This window comes from Rousettus aegyptiacus, unplaced genomic scaffold (assembly GCF_014176215.1).
Source record: "Rousettus aegyptiacus isolate mRouAeg1 unplaced genomic scaffold, mRouAeg1.p scaffold_m13_p_2, whole genome shotgun sequence".
NCBI lineage: Eukaryota > Metazoa > Chordata > Mammalia > Chiroptera > Pteropodidae > Rousettus > Rousettus aegyptiacus.
In genome coordinates this window covers 74,168,892-74,184,189 of record NW_023416295.1, presented here as the reverse complement: position 1 = coordinate 74,184,189, position 15,298 = coordinate 74,168,892, and the positions used below count along the sequence as shown (strand labels likewise).

The window sequence follows — 15,298 nt, the reverse complement described above, 5'->3', positions numbered from 1 at the left end:
TACATTCCCATAATTATTTTGTAACTACTAATTAGTACTTCTCAATTCCTTCCCCTTTTTCGCCCACCCTCAAACCCCCTTTCAGCTGACAACCATCAAAATGTCTTCTGAATCTATGGGTTTGTTTCTTTTTGTTTGTTTGTTTATTTTAATTTTTAAAAGGATTCTACATGTAAGTGAAATCAAATGGCATTTGTTTTTCTCTGTCTGACTCCATTCAGCACAATACCCTCTAGGTCCATCTATGTTGTTGCAGATGACAACATTTCATTCTTTTTTATGGCTGAGTAATATTCCTTTTTACATATGTACTAACTCTTCTTTATTCATTCATTCCTTGATGGACACCCAGGTAACCTCCATAGCTTGATTATTGTAAATAATGCTGTAATGAACATAAGGATTTCTTGTTCCTTAGAAGTAGTGTTTGGTCTTCTTTGGATAAATAACCAGAAGTAGGATAACTGGGTCCTTCTTTTTCTCTTGCTATATAGCCTTTGTTTTAAAGTCCATTTTGTCTGGTATATGTATTGCTACCTCAACTTTTGTTTGTTTCCATTTCATGACCATTTTTTCCATCCCTTTACTTTCAGTCTGTGTGTGTCTTTCAATCTGAAGTCTCTTGTAGACAGCATGTTTAAGGATCTTATTTTCTTATACATTCAGCCACCCTCTTTTGATTAATGTACCTAATCCGTTTGTACTCAAAGCAATTGATAGATATGCAGTTGTTGCCATTTTATTATTCATATTTTTTATCTTTTTTTTTCTTTTTCTTAAAGAAGTCCTTCCAACATTTCCTATAATACCAGCTTGTTGGTGATGAACTCTTTTAGCTTTTTCTTATCTGGGAAGCTCTTTATCTCTTCTTCAATTCTAAATGATAGTTTTTCTGGGTAGAGTAATCTTGGTTGTAAATCCTTGTTTTTCATCACTTTGAATATTTCCTGCCAATCTCTTCTGTCCTGTAATTTCTGTTGAGAAGTCAGCTGACAGTCTTAGGGAACTCCCTTGTAGGTAACTAATTGCTTTTCACTTGCTGTTTTTAAGATTCTCTCTTCGTCTTTAACATTTGCATTTTAATTATGATATGTCTTGATGTGGGTCTCTTTAGGTTCATCCTCTTTGGTCCTCTCTGCACCTCTTGGTTTTGTATGTTATTTCATTTACCGGGTTAAGAAAGTTTTCTATCATTTCTTGAAATAAGTTTTCAATCCCTTGCTCTCTTCCTCGTATGATGTGAATATTAGTATGCTTGATGTTGTCCCAGAGGCTCCTTAGACTATTCTCATTTTTTTGGATTTTTGTTCTTCTGCTGTTGTGATTGGCTATTTTCTGATACCTTAGCTTCTAAATCGCTGATTTGATCCTCTACTTCATCTAATCTAGTGTTGATTTCTCCTAAGGTATTCTTCATTTCGGTTATTGTATTCTTCTTTTCTGACTGGCTCTTTTTTATGTTTTCTATTTCTATTTTTATGTTTCCTGTATCTTTGTTAAAATTTTCACTGAATTCATTTGCTCTTCCCCTGAGTTCATTGAGCATCCTTATAACCAGTGTTTTGAACTCAGCATCTGGTAGATTGCTTGTCTCCATTTTATTAAGTTCTTTTTCTGGAGCTTTGTTCTTTACTTTCATTTGGGATGTATTTCTTTGTCTCCTCATTTTGGCTGCCTCTTTGTGTTTGTTTCTATGTATTTGATAGGGCTACCATGTCTCCAGGTCTTAGTAGATTGGTCTTATGTAGTAGGTGTGCTGTGGGGCCCAGTGGTGTAGTCTGCCTGAACACCTGAGCCGGGTGCTCCAGGTGTGTTCTTTGTATGGGTTGTGTGTGCCCTCCTATTGTGTTTGAGCCTTGGTTGCTATTTGCATATTAATGAGAGGGATTGACCGTTGGGCTGATTGCTTGTGAGGACTGGCTCATGACTACACTGACGAAACTATTGTACAGAGGCTGATACTATGGGGCAGGATTCAATTTAGCAGGGCTCTGTTCCCTGCCCTGTCTGCCTTTTAGGTGTGTCATCCTCAGATATGCCCCTGATTGTTCTCCAGGTCAGTCGTAACCCAGCCACTGGGCATGCCAGCTGAGGCCTTCTAGGATGGACCTCACCATAGACTAAGTTTAGCCACAGCCTGTGCCCTTCCCAGGGTTACCTAGCATGAGCTACCAAGCAATCTGAGATGGGCATGGAGATACCTTGAGAGGCCAAGCTGCAAACTGAGGTCGGCTGCTGCTAGAACTAGACTTGGAGATGCTTAGCAAGAGGTATAGGGGATACTGATGCCAGATGCTGCTTGTTTAGGTTTTGTAAACCTTTGAGAGATTTTAGAAAAGTCCTCAGCATGAGCCAAGGCAGGCCATTTGCATGGAAAAGACACTGGTAGCAGCTTCATTGGGCCCATTCATTGAACACAAGCTGAGTGGGCTGGGACCTCAGAATCACCAGGGCAGGGTGACCAGTGTTATCCAGTTTGATGGAGATTCAGATATGGCACTTACCTTCATCTGAAAGCTAGGGAATGGCCCAAGAAAGGAACAGAGGCCTCTGCCAGCACTTCCATCTGAGAGAAAGCTGCCCCTCCAGTCCTTGTCTTGTAGCCAGACAATGCAGTTCCTCCCTGTATGTTTTTGGCATCTTTCAATCTGCCACCCCAATGCTGGAGCTCAGAGTGAGTGAGTCTGTCAGCAAGTAAGTCCGTTTATGCTCAGGCCCCTGAAAAGAAATGTCCCTGTCTTCAGTGGCTCTCTATCTCACTCAGCCATAATCTCTGCTGGTTTTCAGAGCCAGAAGTTGTGAGGACTTCTCTCAGTACAGAAACCCTGTATTGGGAGGCTGGTGTGGGGCTGGGACCTCTTGCTCCTCCAGGGGGGCTCTCCACAGCCAAGATATCCCTCTGGATCTCAACTACTACCTACGAATGTGGGACCAGCCTGTTCAATGTCTTTGCTCCTCTTCCATTCTCGAGGTGGCCTCTTCATGTTCCCAGTTGTAGGACTTCTATTTAGCTAGACTTCAGGTAACTCCTAATTAGGCTATTCTGTAGTTTAGTTGTAATTTCGTTGTGATTGTAAGAAGGATTGCTTGAATATATGGTAGAAAAATTACTTTTATGAGGAACCTCCATACTGTTTTCCATAGTAAATGAACTAATTCACAATCTTACCAGCAGTGTATAAGGGTTCCTTTTTCTCTACATCCTCTCCAACACTTGTCATTACTTGTCCTGTTGATAATAGCCATTCTAACAGGTATGAGATGGTATCTCATTGTGGTTTTGATTTGTATTTCTGTAATAGCTAGTGATGTTGATCATCTTTTCATATGTTTGTTGGCCATTTGTATGGACAGACATTATTTTAAAAAATCAGTGCTTTATAAAAAGCTTCCGTTACTTTATCAATTGATTGTTTTATATCATTCAAGGCTGATTTCAGATTTTAAAACTTTGCTTCAATCATATATTTTTAAAATATTTCTTTGTGGAGATTCCATGGTGGTTTTTATTTTTTGATAATAAAAATTTACGTGAATAGTTTGACATGATGCCCATGAGATGGCATACTTAAACCGGAACTGCTCCAGAACATCTGAACATATGGAATCTGTAACAATGAACATCTCAATATACAAAGTACAAAATTGTGAGCGATGTAGAAAGAAATCACCAGAATTGAGGGCAGTCGATTAAATCAATTTGTGCTGAGAGCACCGCTTTCTGTGTGTGTTTATTGGGACATGAGCAGTGCTGGTGAAGTGTGTGGCAAACTCATGGGCATTTTGGTAAGTAAAAGCTGACTTACTCCAATGAAACTCCTCTGTCCATTTCAGCAATGGGAGACTCTTATATAGAGGTACAGAAAGAAGAGAAGGTATTTTCTATGTTGATATCTCTCTCAAAGTGACAGCAGCCCAACATGATATTGTCTAGAATATGAGGTTTACATATCCAGAACAGGGCTCTGAGGAAGAACTGGGATAACTGTGTCCATTAGAACCCCAAAACCATTGTCCTGTGAAAGTGAAGGAACCTCTTTGTAGCATGTTGCCCCAAATGGAAATACCCGTTTCTCTGGGGATGCATGTGTCTCTTCCTAAATGCATGTAGGACTGTGTACACATTTACTGTTCCAAGAAATGTAATGAACGTGTGTGAAAATATTTTTTATGAAGTAATTGAATTGCATTTTGGATGTTTAATCAGATTGGAAGAAAGAGAGAAAGACTGTATCTTCTTTCTCTCATCCGTGTAAACTAAAATGATTCTCAGGAAGTTAATTGCCTTTATGATTATCACAATCCTAGTACAGGGGTAAAAATTATGTGGTTCAGCTGATAAACTTTTTTCAGGTTCATATTGCATACTTAAGTAAAGTGAAAGGAAGGAAACTTTTTTCCCCTATTGACACGAAATGAAATTATTTTGTAGTCCTTGTGAAAAGATATATGATCAGCCTTCTTGACAAACTGGTTGGTATGTTTACAGATTCGATGCAAAAAAAAAAAAGTGAGAAACATCAATCGGCACCTCTTTTATCTGTCCATTTCTTAAACTCTTTCCCACAAAATCTAACTCATTGATTTAAAGATTTGACATATTACAAGCTAATATTTGAAGCTTTGCTTGGAGTTAGCACCTATTGGAAATCAAAACAGGTATATTTCAAGGATTGTAGGGGCATGATTTCCATAGGCAATTTAATGTTACTTGTTTTATTACCTTACTTTCCCCCTGCCACATACACAATCTGATTTTTTCTCTTTTATAATCTTCACTATGCAAGCAAAAGCCAAAACTGAGGGCAATTATTTAGAAAATGAAAATGTATCTAGAATACTTTTGCAGGTTATTTTTTAAATAACATTTTTCTTCTGAGCCTATTTAGGGTACGAAACAAAGGATCAGAAACCTGATAAATCCTACTTTATTAAAACCTGGATTTAGGGCTTTTCTTTTGGATGAAACACTGCCTGACTAGAAAGTATTAATATTGAGTTAGATATATAGGCTGTGAAACATAATAATTATAGTGATTCCAATCATTTATTAAATGTGTATTTTGTACTTGGCACCACATTATATCATGGATTCTTGGAAATGTTCTATAAATCAGTGCTTTTATTATCTTCTCCCTTAGGTAGTTAAGGAAACTAAGACTTAGAAGTAATTCATTCAAGTTTACATTGCAGTAAGAGGGGATTTCAACAAAGACAAACTGATGGAAAGTCCATATTCTTAAATACTATATTGTCCACCAAAATTCATAATTTCACACTGGCCATATTGTGAAGTGTGCTGATTGACCTGTTTTTGTGTGGATGGCGGCATGGAATTTCCAAGTAACTGATACCCTTGTTTTTCTGTCTGTAGGCCCCTGGGGAAGGTGTATGGGAGACTGTGGGCTGGGAGGAATCCAGACTCGCGCACTGTGGTGTTTCCACTTTGAAGGATGGACAAGTCACCTGTCTAACTGCGATGAGAACAACAGACCTCCAAAGGAAAGAAGCTGCTTCCGAGTCTGTGACTGGCACAGTGACCTCTTCCAGTGGGAGGTTTCTGACTGGCACCACTGTGTGCTTGTTTCCTCTGCCCTCGGCCAAGCCAAGGCTCAGATTGCAGATTGCGTGACAGCTCAGCATGGACTGCAGCACCGGACTGTGCACTGTGTTCAGAAGTTGAACAGAACCATGGTTGTAAATGAAATATGTGAACACTTTGCCCCTCAGCCCCCCGCAGAACAAGCTTGCCTCATTCCTTGCCCCCGGGATTGTGTTGTGTCTGAGTTCTCACAATGGTCCAAGTGTAGCAAGGCCTGTGGGAAGCAATTGCAGCACAGAACTCGTGTGGTCATTGCTCCCCCTCTCTACGGAGGTTCACAGTGTCCCAATCTGACTGAGTCAAGAGCTTGTGATGCTCCCAATTCCTGTCCTCTTGGGGAAGAGGAATATACTTTCAGCCTTAAAGTAGGACCATGGAGTAAATGTAGACTGCCTCATCTTAAAGAAATCAACCTAAGTGGAAAAACTCTTCTGGATTTTAGCTCTGATTCAAAGGAGCGTGTCACCTTTAGACATCAAAGTTACAAGCCACATCACCATTCCAAGCCCTGGGACATAGAAATTGGTTATCAAACGCGGCAGGTTTGGTGTACGAGAAGTGACGGAAAAAATGCTGTGTTAAGGTAGGAGGCCTTCGTGTTTATATCTTTGATTCACCTAAGGTTTCTTTATGATTTTCTACAAAGAAGAAATTGTAATCAGATTTGGGATTTGGGGTTTTAGAAGTTTCATCTGAGAAGCTTTCAATTTCAATTATAAAAAATTCAGAGTATAGACCAGGCAATGCTCTGAATTCTAGCATATTTAGTAGTATAACTATATATGATAAGTCATATATTACCACATTTTATCAAATATCAATCAGTTAATACAAGAATTCTTTTGTTACAATGGTAATAAAAGACTGTCTTTCATTATAATTTTTGATGTAAATTCTATAAATATTTATCATTTTTCGTAATGTTTGCTTTTTAACCTTATGTTGTTTTTCATTTTGTTTTCATGATTAAGAAGTATTTTTTACATTTGAGATAGATTTTTTATAGTAATAATATCAATAAGTTAATTCAAGACTACTTTTTTTGCATTGATCTGATAAAAATATTAACTTGCATAGCAATAATTAGAATTATGAACCTACAGAGGGAATAAACTAAAACTTTTAAAAGCAATAGTTTAGGTTTCAAGAATATTTGTAATTATTTTATTTTAAAATGTAGTATAAAACATGACAAGCTCAGAGAGGTATGTTGAAAGTAAGATTTGTTTAATTTTCCCTCAGAAAGTCTTAAATGGAAGCACTGGTACATTGCCAAGTTTCTTCCAAATTAAGGTGATATTCAATAGTTTAAATTACCAAACAATGAAACACTCATCTTTAGAATTAATCATTATTGTCAGTTACTGTTTTCTTGAGATCCACAGCTAGCTAGCAGAGGCTCAAAATATTATTCCTGCTATTCAAGAACAAAGTATTGTGATGGTTTTTTTTTTTTTTTTCATTTGACTTCACAAATGAGCATATTTTATCTTTGAGGTTTCATTCTGATTTATGCCATATACAATTGGCAAGTCTATTGAAGAGTGATATTTCTGCCTTTTATTATGTGCCTCTGTGAAGCCCACAAGATTAAGTAGATGATTCGGGTGATTATTGTTTGACTTATGTATGTGAGATTCTGTAAAAACATTGTTTTCTTAATATTCCACGTTGAATTATTGCATAAAATGTTTTCACTTTTGATTTGCTTGTTGTTACCATGTCCTATTTTTTTTTTAATTAATAGACTTTATTTTTTAGAGTAGTTTTAGGTTTATAGAATAATTGAGTAGAAATTATAGAATTCCCATTTATCTTTTCATCACATCCCTATCCACACATGTGCATTTGTTACAGTGAACGAGCCAATATTGATACATTACTATAGCCCACAGTACCTTAGAGTTCGCTCTTTTTCTTGTATGTTCTGTGAGTTTGGATAAATGTATAACGGTGTGTAATGGCATGTATCCACCATTACTGTATCACACAGAATATTTTCACTGCCCTAAAAATCTCCTATACTACACCTGTTGATTTTATCCTTCCTTTCCTCAAACCCCCAGTTACCAATAATCTTTTGGTGTCTCCATAGTTTTCCTTTTCCCAAATGGTATGTGGTTGGAACAGTGCAGTATATAGCCTTTTCTAATTGGCTTTGCTCACTTAGCAATATGCATTTAAGGTTACTCCATGTCTGTTCATGGCTTGATGACTTAGTTTTTTTTTTTTTTTTAATTACTGAATATTATTCTATTATATGGATGTACCACGGTTTATCCATTCACCTATTGAAGGTCATCTTGGTTGTTTCCAAGTTTTGGCTATTGTATATAAAGCTCCTATTAATATTGGTTTGCAGATTTTAATGTAGACATATGTTTTCAATTCATTTGAGTAAATATCAATGGCCACAATTCCTGGATATTATGGTAAGTGTATATTTAGTTTTGTAAGACATTGACAGACTGTCTTCCAAATTGGCTATATCATTTTTCATTCCCAGCAACCATAAATGAGAGTTCCCAATGCTTCACATTCTGGCCAGATTTGCTGTTCTCAATGTTTTGGTTTTTAGCTATTTTAATAGGTGTATAGTGATATCTTATTTTAATTTGCCATTTCTTAATGATATACTGTGTTCAGCATTTTTTCATATGCTTATTTGCCATATATGTATCTTCCTTGGTGAGGTGTCTGCTTAAATCTTTTGCCTGTTTATTGATTTTTTTTTTTTTATTGTTGAGTTTAAAGAGGTTTTTTTGGATCCCAGTCCTTTATCAGATATGTCTTTTGAAAACATATTCTTCCAGTCTGTGGCCTGTCTTTACATTCTCTTAACAATGTCTTTCACAAAGTAATTTTTTTTCCCTTTAATAAAGTCCAATTTATCAATACTTTTAATTAGATCATTCTTTGCTGTTCAAAAAAAAAAAAATATCACCAAACCCAAGGTCAACTAGATTTCCTCCTCCACTGTTATCTTCTAGGAGTTTTATAGTTTTTCGTTTTACATTTAGGTCCATGAATCTATTTTGAGTTAAGTTTTGTGGAAGATAAGAGGTCTGTGTCTACATTCATTATTTCACAGATAAATGTCCAGTTGTTCTATCACCCTTTGTTAAAAGACTATCCATTCTCCATTGAATTGCCTTTGCTCCTTTGTCAAAGGTCAGTTGACTATATTTGTGTGGATTTATTTCTGCACTTTTTTTTTTATTACATCGATCCGTTTATCATTTCTTTGCTAGAAACACACTGACTTAAATACTAAAGCTTTATAGTAAGTCTTGAGGTTAGGTAAGTGCTAGTCCTCAGAATTTTTTTTTTTTTTTTTTAGTATTGTGTCAACTGTTCTGGGTCTTTTGATTTTTCTTGTAAACTTTAGAATCATCAGAGTTTTGTACTTTTTCTCTTGCAGATCTTGTACATATTTTGTTAGATTGATAACTAAGTATTTCACATATTTTTAGATTTAATATAAATATATTGTGTTTTTAATTTCAAATTCTTAATTTTCATTGCTGATATACAAGAAAGCAATTGATTTTTGTGTATAAACTTTTTGTCCTACAATGCTTTTATAATTGCTTATTAATTTTAGGTTTTTGTTGTTATTGTTGATTCCTTGGGATCTGCTATGTGGACAAGTATGTCACTTGAAAACAAAGACAGTTATACTTCTTCTTTTTCTATCTGTACACCTTTTATTTTCTTATCTGTCTTATTATACTATCAAGGACTTCCACTGTGGTAGAATATAGGAGTGGTGAGAAAAGATGTCCTTGTGTTATTTCTGATCTTAGCAGGAAAACTTCTCATTTCTAACAGTTAAGTATGATGTTAATTGTAGGTATTTTTTGTACATGTTCTTTATACATTTGAAGAAGTCTCCCTCTGTTCCAAATTTGCTGAGAATTTTTATCTTGCATCGGTGTTAGTTTTTGTCAAGTGCTTTTTCTGCATGTGTAGATGGGATTTTATGATTTTTCCTTTTTAGTTTGTTGATATGATAGATTGCATTGATTGATTTTTGAATGTTGAACCAGTTTTAAATACACAGAATAAAGAAGACTTGCTTACGATATATTATTTTTTATATATTGTTGGATATTCTTTGCTAATTATTTTGTTGATAATTTTTACATGTTCATAAAAGATATTGGTCTTAGTTTTCCTTTCTTGTAATGTCTTTGTTCAGTTTTGATATTAGGGTAATGCTGGTCTCATAGAATGACTTAGGAAATATGTCTTCTTTGATTTTTCTGAAATAGATTGTAGTGAATTGGCATATTTTTTCCCTTGAATATTTGGTAGAATTCACAGAACAGTGAACCTATCTGTTCCTGGCACATTATGTTTTGACAAGTTATCAATTATTGATTAAATTTCTTTAATAGATATAGATCTATTCAAATTATAGATTTCTCCTTGTGTGATTTTTAGTAGATTGTGTCTTTTAAATAATTGATTTATTCACCTGAGTTATAAAATTTGGGGCTTTATAGATTTCAGCTCTAATTTTTATTATTTTAATTTTTTTTACTTTGGATTTAGTTTGCTCTCCTTTTTCTAGTTTCCTAAGGTGGAATATTAGGTTATTGATTTTAGATATTCTTTTCTCATATGTGAAATCAGTGCCACAAATTTCCCTCTTAGCGCTGCTGTTATTGCATCTCACAAATTTTAATTTCAGTTTAGTTCAAAATATTCTTTAACTTTCTTGAGATTTTTTCTTTGGCCCAGGTATTATTTAAAAGTGTGTTGTTTAAACTCCAAGTATTTGGGGGTTTGCCAGTCATCTTTCTGTTATCAATTTATAGTTTAATTCCACTGCATCCTGAAAACATACTTTGTGTGATTTCTATTCTTTTAGATTTGTTAAGGTGTGTTTCATGGCCAAAAAATGTGGTCTATCATGAATGTGCTGTGCAAACTTGAGAAGAATGTATATTCTGCTATTATCCGATGAAGTATTCTATAAATGTCAATTATATCCAGTTGATTAATGGTGCTGTTTAGTTCAACTATGTTCTCACTGATTTGCTGTCTGTTGAATCTGTCCAATACTAATAGAAGGGTTTTGAAGTCTCCAGCTATAATAGTGGATTCATCTATCCTTTGCAGTTCTGTCATTAGGCACATATGTATCAAAGATTCATGTGTCTTTTTGGAGAATTGACTATTTTATTGTTATGTAATATCTCTTTTTATTCCTGGTCATTTTGTTTGCCCTGAAATCTGTTTTTTCTGGAATTAATATAACTACTCCAGGTTTTTTTAAAATTATTATTATTATGTTATCATGGTATATCTATCTCTAATCTTTTACTTTTTAATCTATGTCTTTATATTTAGTGTTTCTTGTAGATAACATAAATTGGATCTTATTTATTTATCTACTCTGACAGTCCTAATTCCTTAATATATTTGTATCATTAGCATTTAAAATGATTATTGATATAATTGGATTAATATCTACCACATTTATTATTTTTCTGCATTCATTGCCTTTGATTTTTATTTAACTTGACTTTTTTCATATTTTTGATTTTAATTGAACATTTTATATTATGTCATTTTGTCTCCTCTTTTAGCCTATCAGTTATACTTATTTTTTTTTTTTTTTTTTTTTTTTTACCTTTTTCAGTGGTTGCGTTAGGGTTTGCAATGTAAATTTACAACTAATCCAAGTCCACTTTTAAATAACACTATACCACTTTGCATGTAGCGCAAGTACCTTATAGCAGAATATTCCCAGTCCTATTTTCCTTTATAACATTGCTGGTATTAATTTCACTTACTCAAAACCTATAATCACTGAATACATTGTTATTAGAATTTTGAACAAATTATTATGTTTTAGATCAATTGTGAATAAAAAATGAAATATTTTACTTTAGCTATTGATTCCTTTTTCAACAGTTCTTTATATAGAGCCAAACTTTTGACATGTATATATTATTTTCTTCTCTCTGAGGAATTTCTTTTAATATTCCTTACAAGGCAGATCTACTGGTGACAAATTTTCTTAATATTTGTTCGAGAAAGTCTTTCTCTACTTTTAAAAGATAATTATTTTAATTTAAAAAAAATTTAAAAGATAACTTTACTGGAAGTTAGGTTGGTGATTTATTTATTTATTTTAATTTCAACACTCTACTTTCTATTTGCGTAAGTGATTTGTGAAAAGAAATCTGATGTAATTCTTATCCTTTCTCCTCTACAAGTAAGATGATTTTTCACCTCAGCCATTTCTGCTCTCCCAGCTTCTTTTAAGATTTTCTCTTTGTCTTTGATTTTCTGCAGTTTGAATATGCTATGCCCGTGTGCGTGTGTGTGTGTGTGTGTGTGTGTGTGCGCGCGTGTGTGTACGTACATATACTTGTGTATACATATAATGTTCCCTGTGCTTGATGTTCCCTGAGCTTCCTGGATCTGTGGTTTGGTTGTCTGTCATTAATTTTGGTTGTTTGCCATTAATTTACTTCAACATGTCTTCTTTTTTTTTGTTGTTTTCTTTTTTCTTCTGGTATTCCTATTACTTTGGATGTAAAACCATTTGTAATTGTCCTACAGTTCTTCCATATCTGTTATGTCATTTCCTTTTTCCTTTTCATTTTTTTTTCCTTTAGATTTCAGTTTGGGAAGCTTCTATTGACATTTTTTCAAGTTCAGTGATTCTTATGTTGGCTCTTTCCAGTCTATTGAAGAGCTCAACAAAGGGCATTCTTCATTTCTGTTTCAGTATTTTTTATTTCTACTATTTCCTTTTGATTCTTTTATAGAATTCCATCCTTCTACTCATGATACTCATCTCTGTTTGCATATTACCTTTTTTTACATTAGAGCCTTTAACATATTATTCATGGTTGTCTTATATTTCCAATGCAATAATACCAAAATTTCTGCTATATCTTAGTCTGAATCTGATGCTTGCTCTGTCCATTCAAACTGAGTGCTTTATCTTTAAGTATGACTTTAGTCTTTTGTTGAAAGCCAGACATGATATAATGAGCAAAAGTAACTCTGATAAATAGACTTTAATGTGAGGCTTAGTATTTATCTGGCTAGGGGTTAGGCTGTGTTTGTTGTAGCTTTTAGATATTCAAGACTAAAATATTAAATAGTCCTCTGGTGTTTGTTTTTTATCCTCCCTACATCTTCCTTACAGTCTCTGGGTCTCCTTTGGATAATTCTTCCTAAATAAGACTTGTGAGATGTACTTTTTTCCATTGTAATTACCTATTATTATTTGGGGGAACATATTGATGGTATGCTGAGTGTTGAGGAGAGGAGAAGCATTTTATAGTCCTATAATTAGATCTCAAACTTTTATTGAACCTGTGCCCCTGGGGTATGGCCTTCACAAATACTTAGTCCTTCCTCCCCAATTAGGTAATATGGGAAGGCTAGAGGAGCCTGGACTTATTTTTTTTTTCTTCTCTCAGTTCAGTTAGGCTACAGTAAAATTCCACTTAGTTAGGTTTTTAGTAAAATAGTTTAAGGGCAGGTTTTTTAAAGAAGAATTCTCTGAGTACATTTAAAAATGGCTACTTTTTCCTTTCCCCAGCTGTAAGCATGAGGAGTTTTTCTCTTCGCTGTGAGAACTTGGTAAGACTTCTGGAGGTGATAGTAATGAAAATATGGAACCTATACCAGGACTAACCCTCCACATTCTGTTGGAGTTTTAAACTAAAAAGCTTGTCTACATTGAACTAGCAGCAATTCATCAATCACAGTTTAAATTTTCCTATTCTGATACTAGTTCCAGCGGCAGTTTCTTCTCTGGGGCTACTCCTCCAGTAATTTGTGATTCTCTGCATCCACCTGTTAGTTTCCAATTTATAGGGTAGTCCTCTGCTTGGTGATCACAATTTTCGGTGGGATCTAAAAAGTGTCATTGATTTTTTCAGCCTTTCTTGTTGTTGTGAGACCTTCCATGCTGCTTAAATGCTGAAATGGAAACCAGAAAAACTAGAAGTCACTATGTTCTCTTTTGAGTTCTCAGCAGCATACTGAACCAAAACAACTCTCTCTCTCTCTTTTTTTTTTTTTAACATCATGTCATAAAATCTATACTGTTTATTCCATGGAATCATCAAAGTATTGTGAAACTACTCATATACTATTATGAAGTGATTAGGTTACTAGGAAAATGTGGAGACATTTTTATTTCTTTACCTTCTACTGCAATAAACAGAAACCTTACCCTTGACAGATATGAAGTCATGTTGTTGACACAGTTGTCTCATTTGTTGCCAACATGATATACTGGGTGGGTGTAGTCCACTAAGATTTTTACCAGAAAGGCTCAAATCCATCTTTAAAAAGTATACATTTTTAGTTTTGCAAATCTGATGCATTAAAGAAAACACTTATTTTTGTATCTGTTGACTTCTAGGATGAACTTTTAAGTTTCTTTTAATCATAAAAAATTGTCCTAAAGTATAGATTCCTTTTACTCTGTAGTTACATCTACCTTTAGATCACGTTTTTTTTTGTTGGACTTTGTGAGACTAGAGAGACAAGTGGTGTTTTATTTTCTGTTTTGATAATGGCAATGGCTGGTTGTCATAACATTTGGAATAGAAGGACCATGTCTTAATTTCGTAATGCAAACTTCTACTTGTGCCTTGCTGGAAAGTCACATTATCAATCTAGGACACCACAGAGCTTTAATTAATGACCTTTACTAGCTCTCTCATCGATTACTATAACTTTTGATAATCACCTCAAGCAGTTTTCCCTTCACAGTTATATTCACAAAGTGGTAGGCAGTTGTATTATTCTTGGTGTCACTCTGCTCTCTAATAATTGATTTGCCTATTTGGTTTAAAAGTTTTTTGTTTCTAATTGTCTCAGTGCATATCCTATTTTTTCTCTCTTGACAGGAGTCTCTTCAAGATTCCATCATTACATTTTAAAATAGCTATTCTGCAGCCTGTTCATCATTCTTTCTCAGATATCAATGATGCTGTTATTGAATTTTTATAATACCTTACCTTAATGAAATGTAGTAGTCTTCTATGTTCAGATTTTTCGGTTCTTTTTTTTTTTTTTTTAGAAGTAGATCTGTGTTATGAAATCTGAGCTATAAACTAGACAGTCTGTTTATATGAGAAGGAAAGTGATTCATATTTATTATTAGGGTAAATAAAATTTAGATGAATAGATTTTACTTTTATTTTAATATAGAGAAACGTTTGATGTGGGCAATCTTTTAAGAGCTGTGATCATTTGGTACATGTGAAACATACATTAATTTCTCAGGCTGCTGTAGTGGTTTCCCCTGAAAGGAGTTCCTAAAAGATACAAACAAAACATTATTGCTAAAGCTCAAATATTATTGTTACTTTGTTTTTTTTTATCTCTACCACCAAAATAGATTTGGAAAGAAATTTTTGATTCCTATCCCTCCCAAAATATAAACAAATACAGATTCCAATCAAAAAAGTTCTTTTCCTAATTTGTTTTTGAAAGTGTTAGAAAATATTTTGCTATTTTTGTTGCGTTGGTGGGAATGGAGGGTTTTTCTTCTTTTCTCTTTTTCAATTTTCTTTCAGTTTTAGATTTTATTTTTGCCTTGTGTTTATTGATTTAATTTAAAAAACATATTAAACATTAGCATGTTTCTAGAAGTAAAAACTTACATAGTTAGATTAAGAGAAATGTTACTTCCTCCTAAATAACCGC

The 15,298-nt window shown here is 34.1% G+C and overlaps 1 protein-coding gene across 6 annotated transcripts in view; it reads left to right on the top strand.

Moving 5' to 3' along the window:
- The window catches only part of THSD7B (thrombospondin type 1 domain containing 7B), a 1,079,084-nt gene that overhangs the window by 590,187 nt on the left and 473,599 nt on the right, over positions 1-15,298 (top strand). For all 6 annotated transcript variants that reach the window (XM_036237409.1, XM_016145417.2, XM_016145415.2 and 3 more), the window contains one exon: positions 5,375-6,185. In XM_036237409.1, the coding sequence (XP_036093302.1) occupies positions 5,375-6,185 (811 nt within the window). The remainder of the gene's footprint in view (positions 1-5,374; positions 6,186-15,298) is intronic.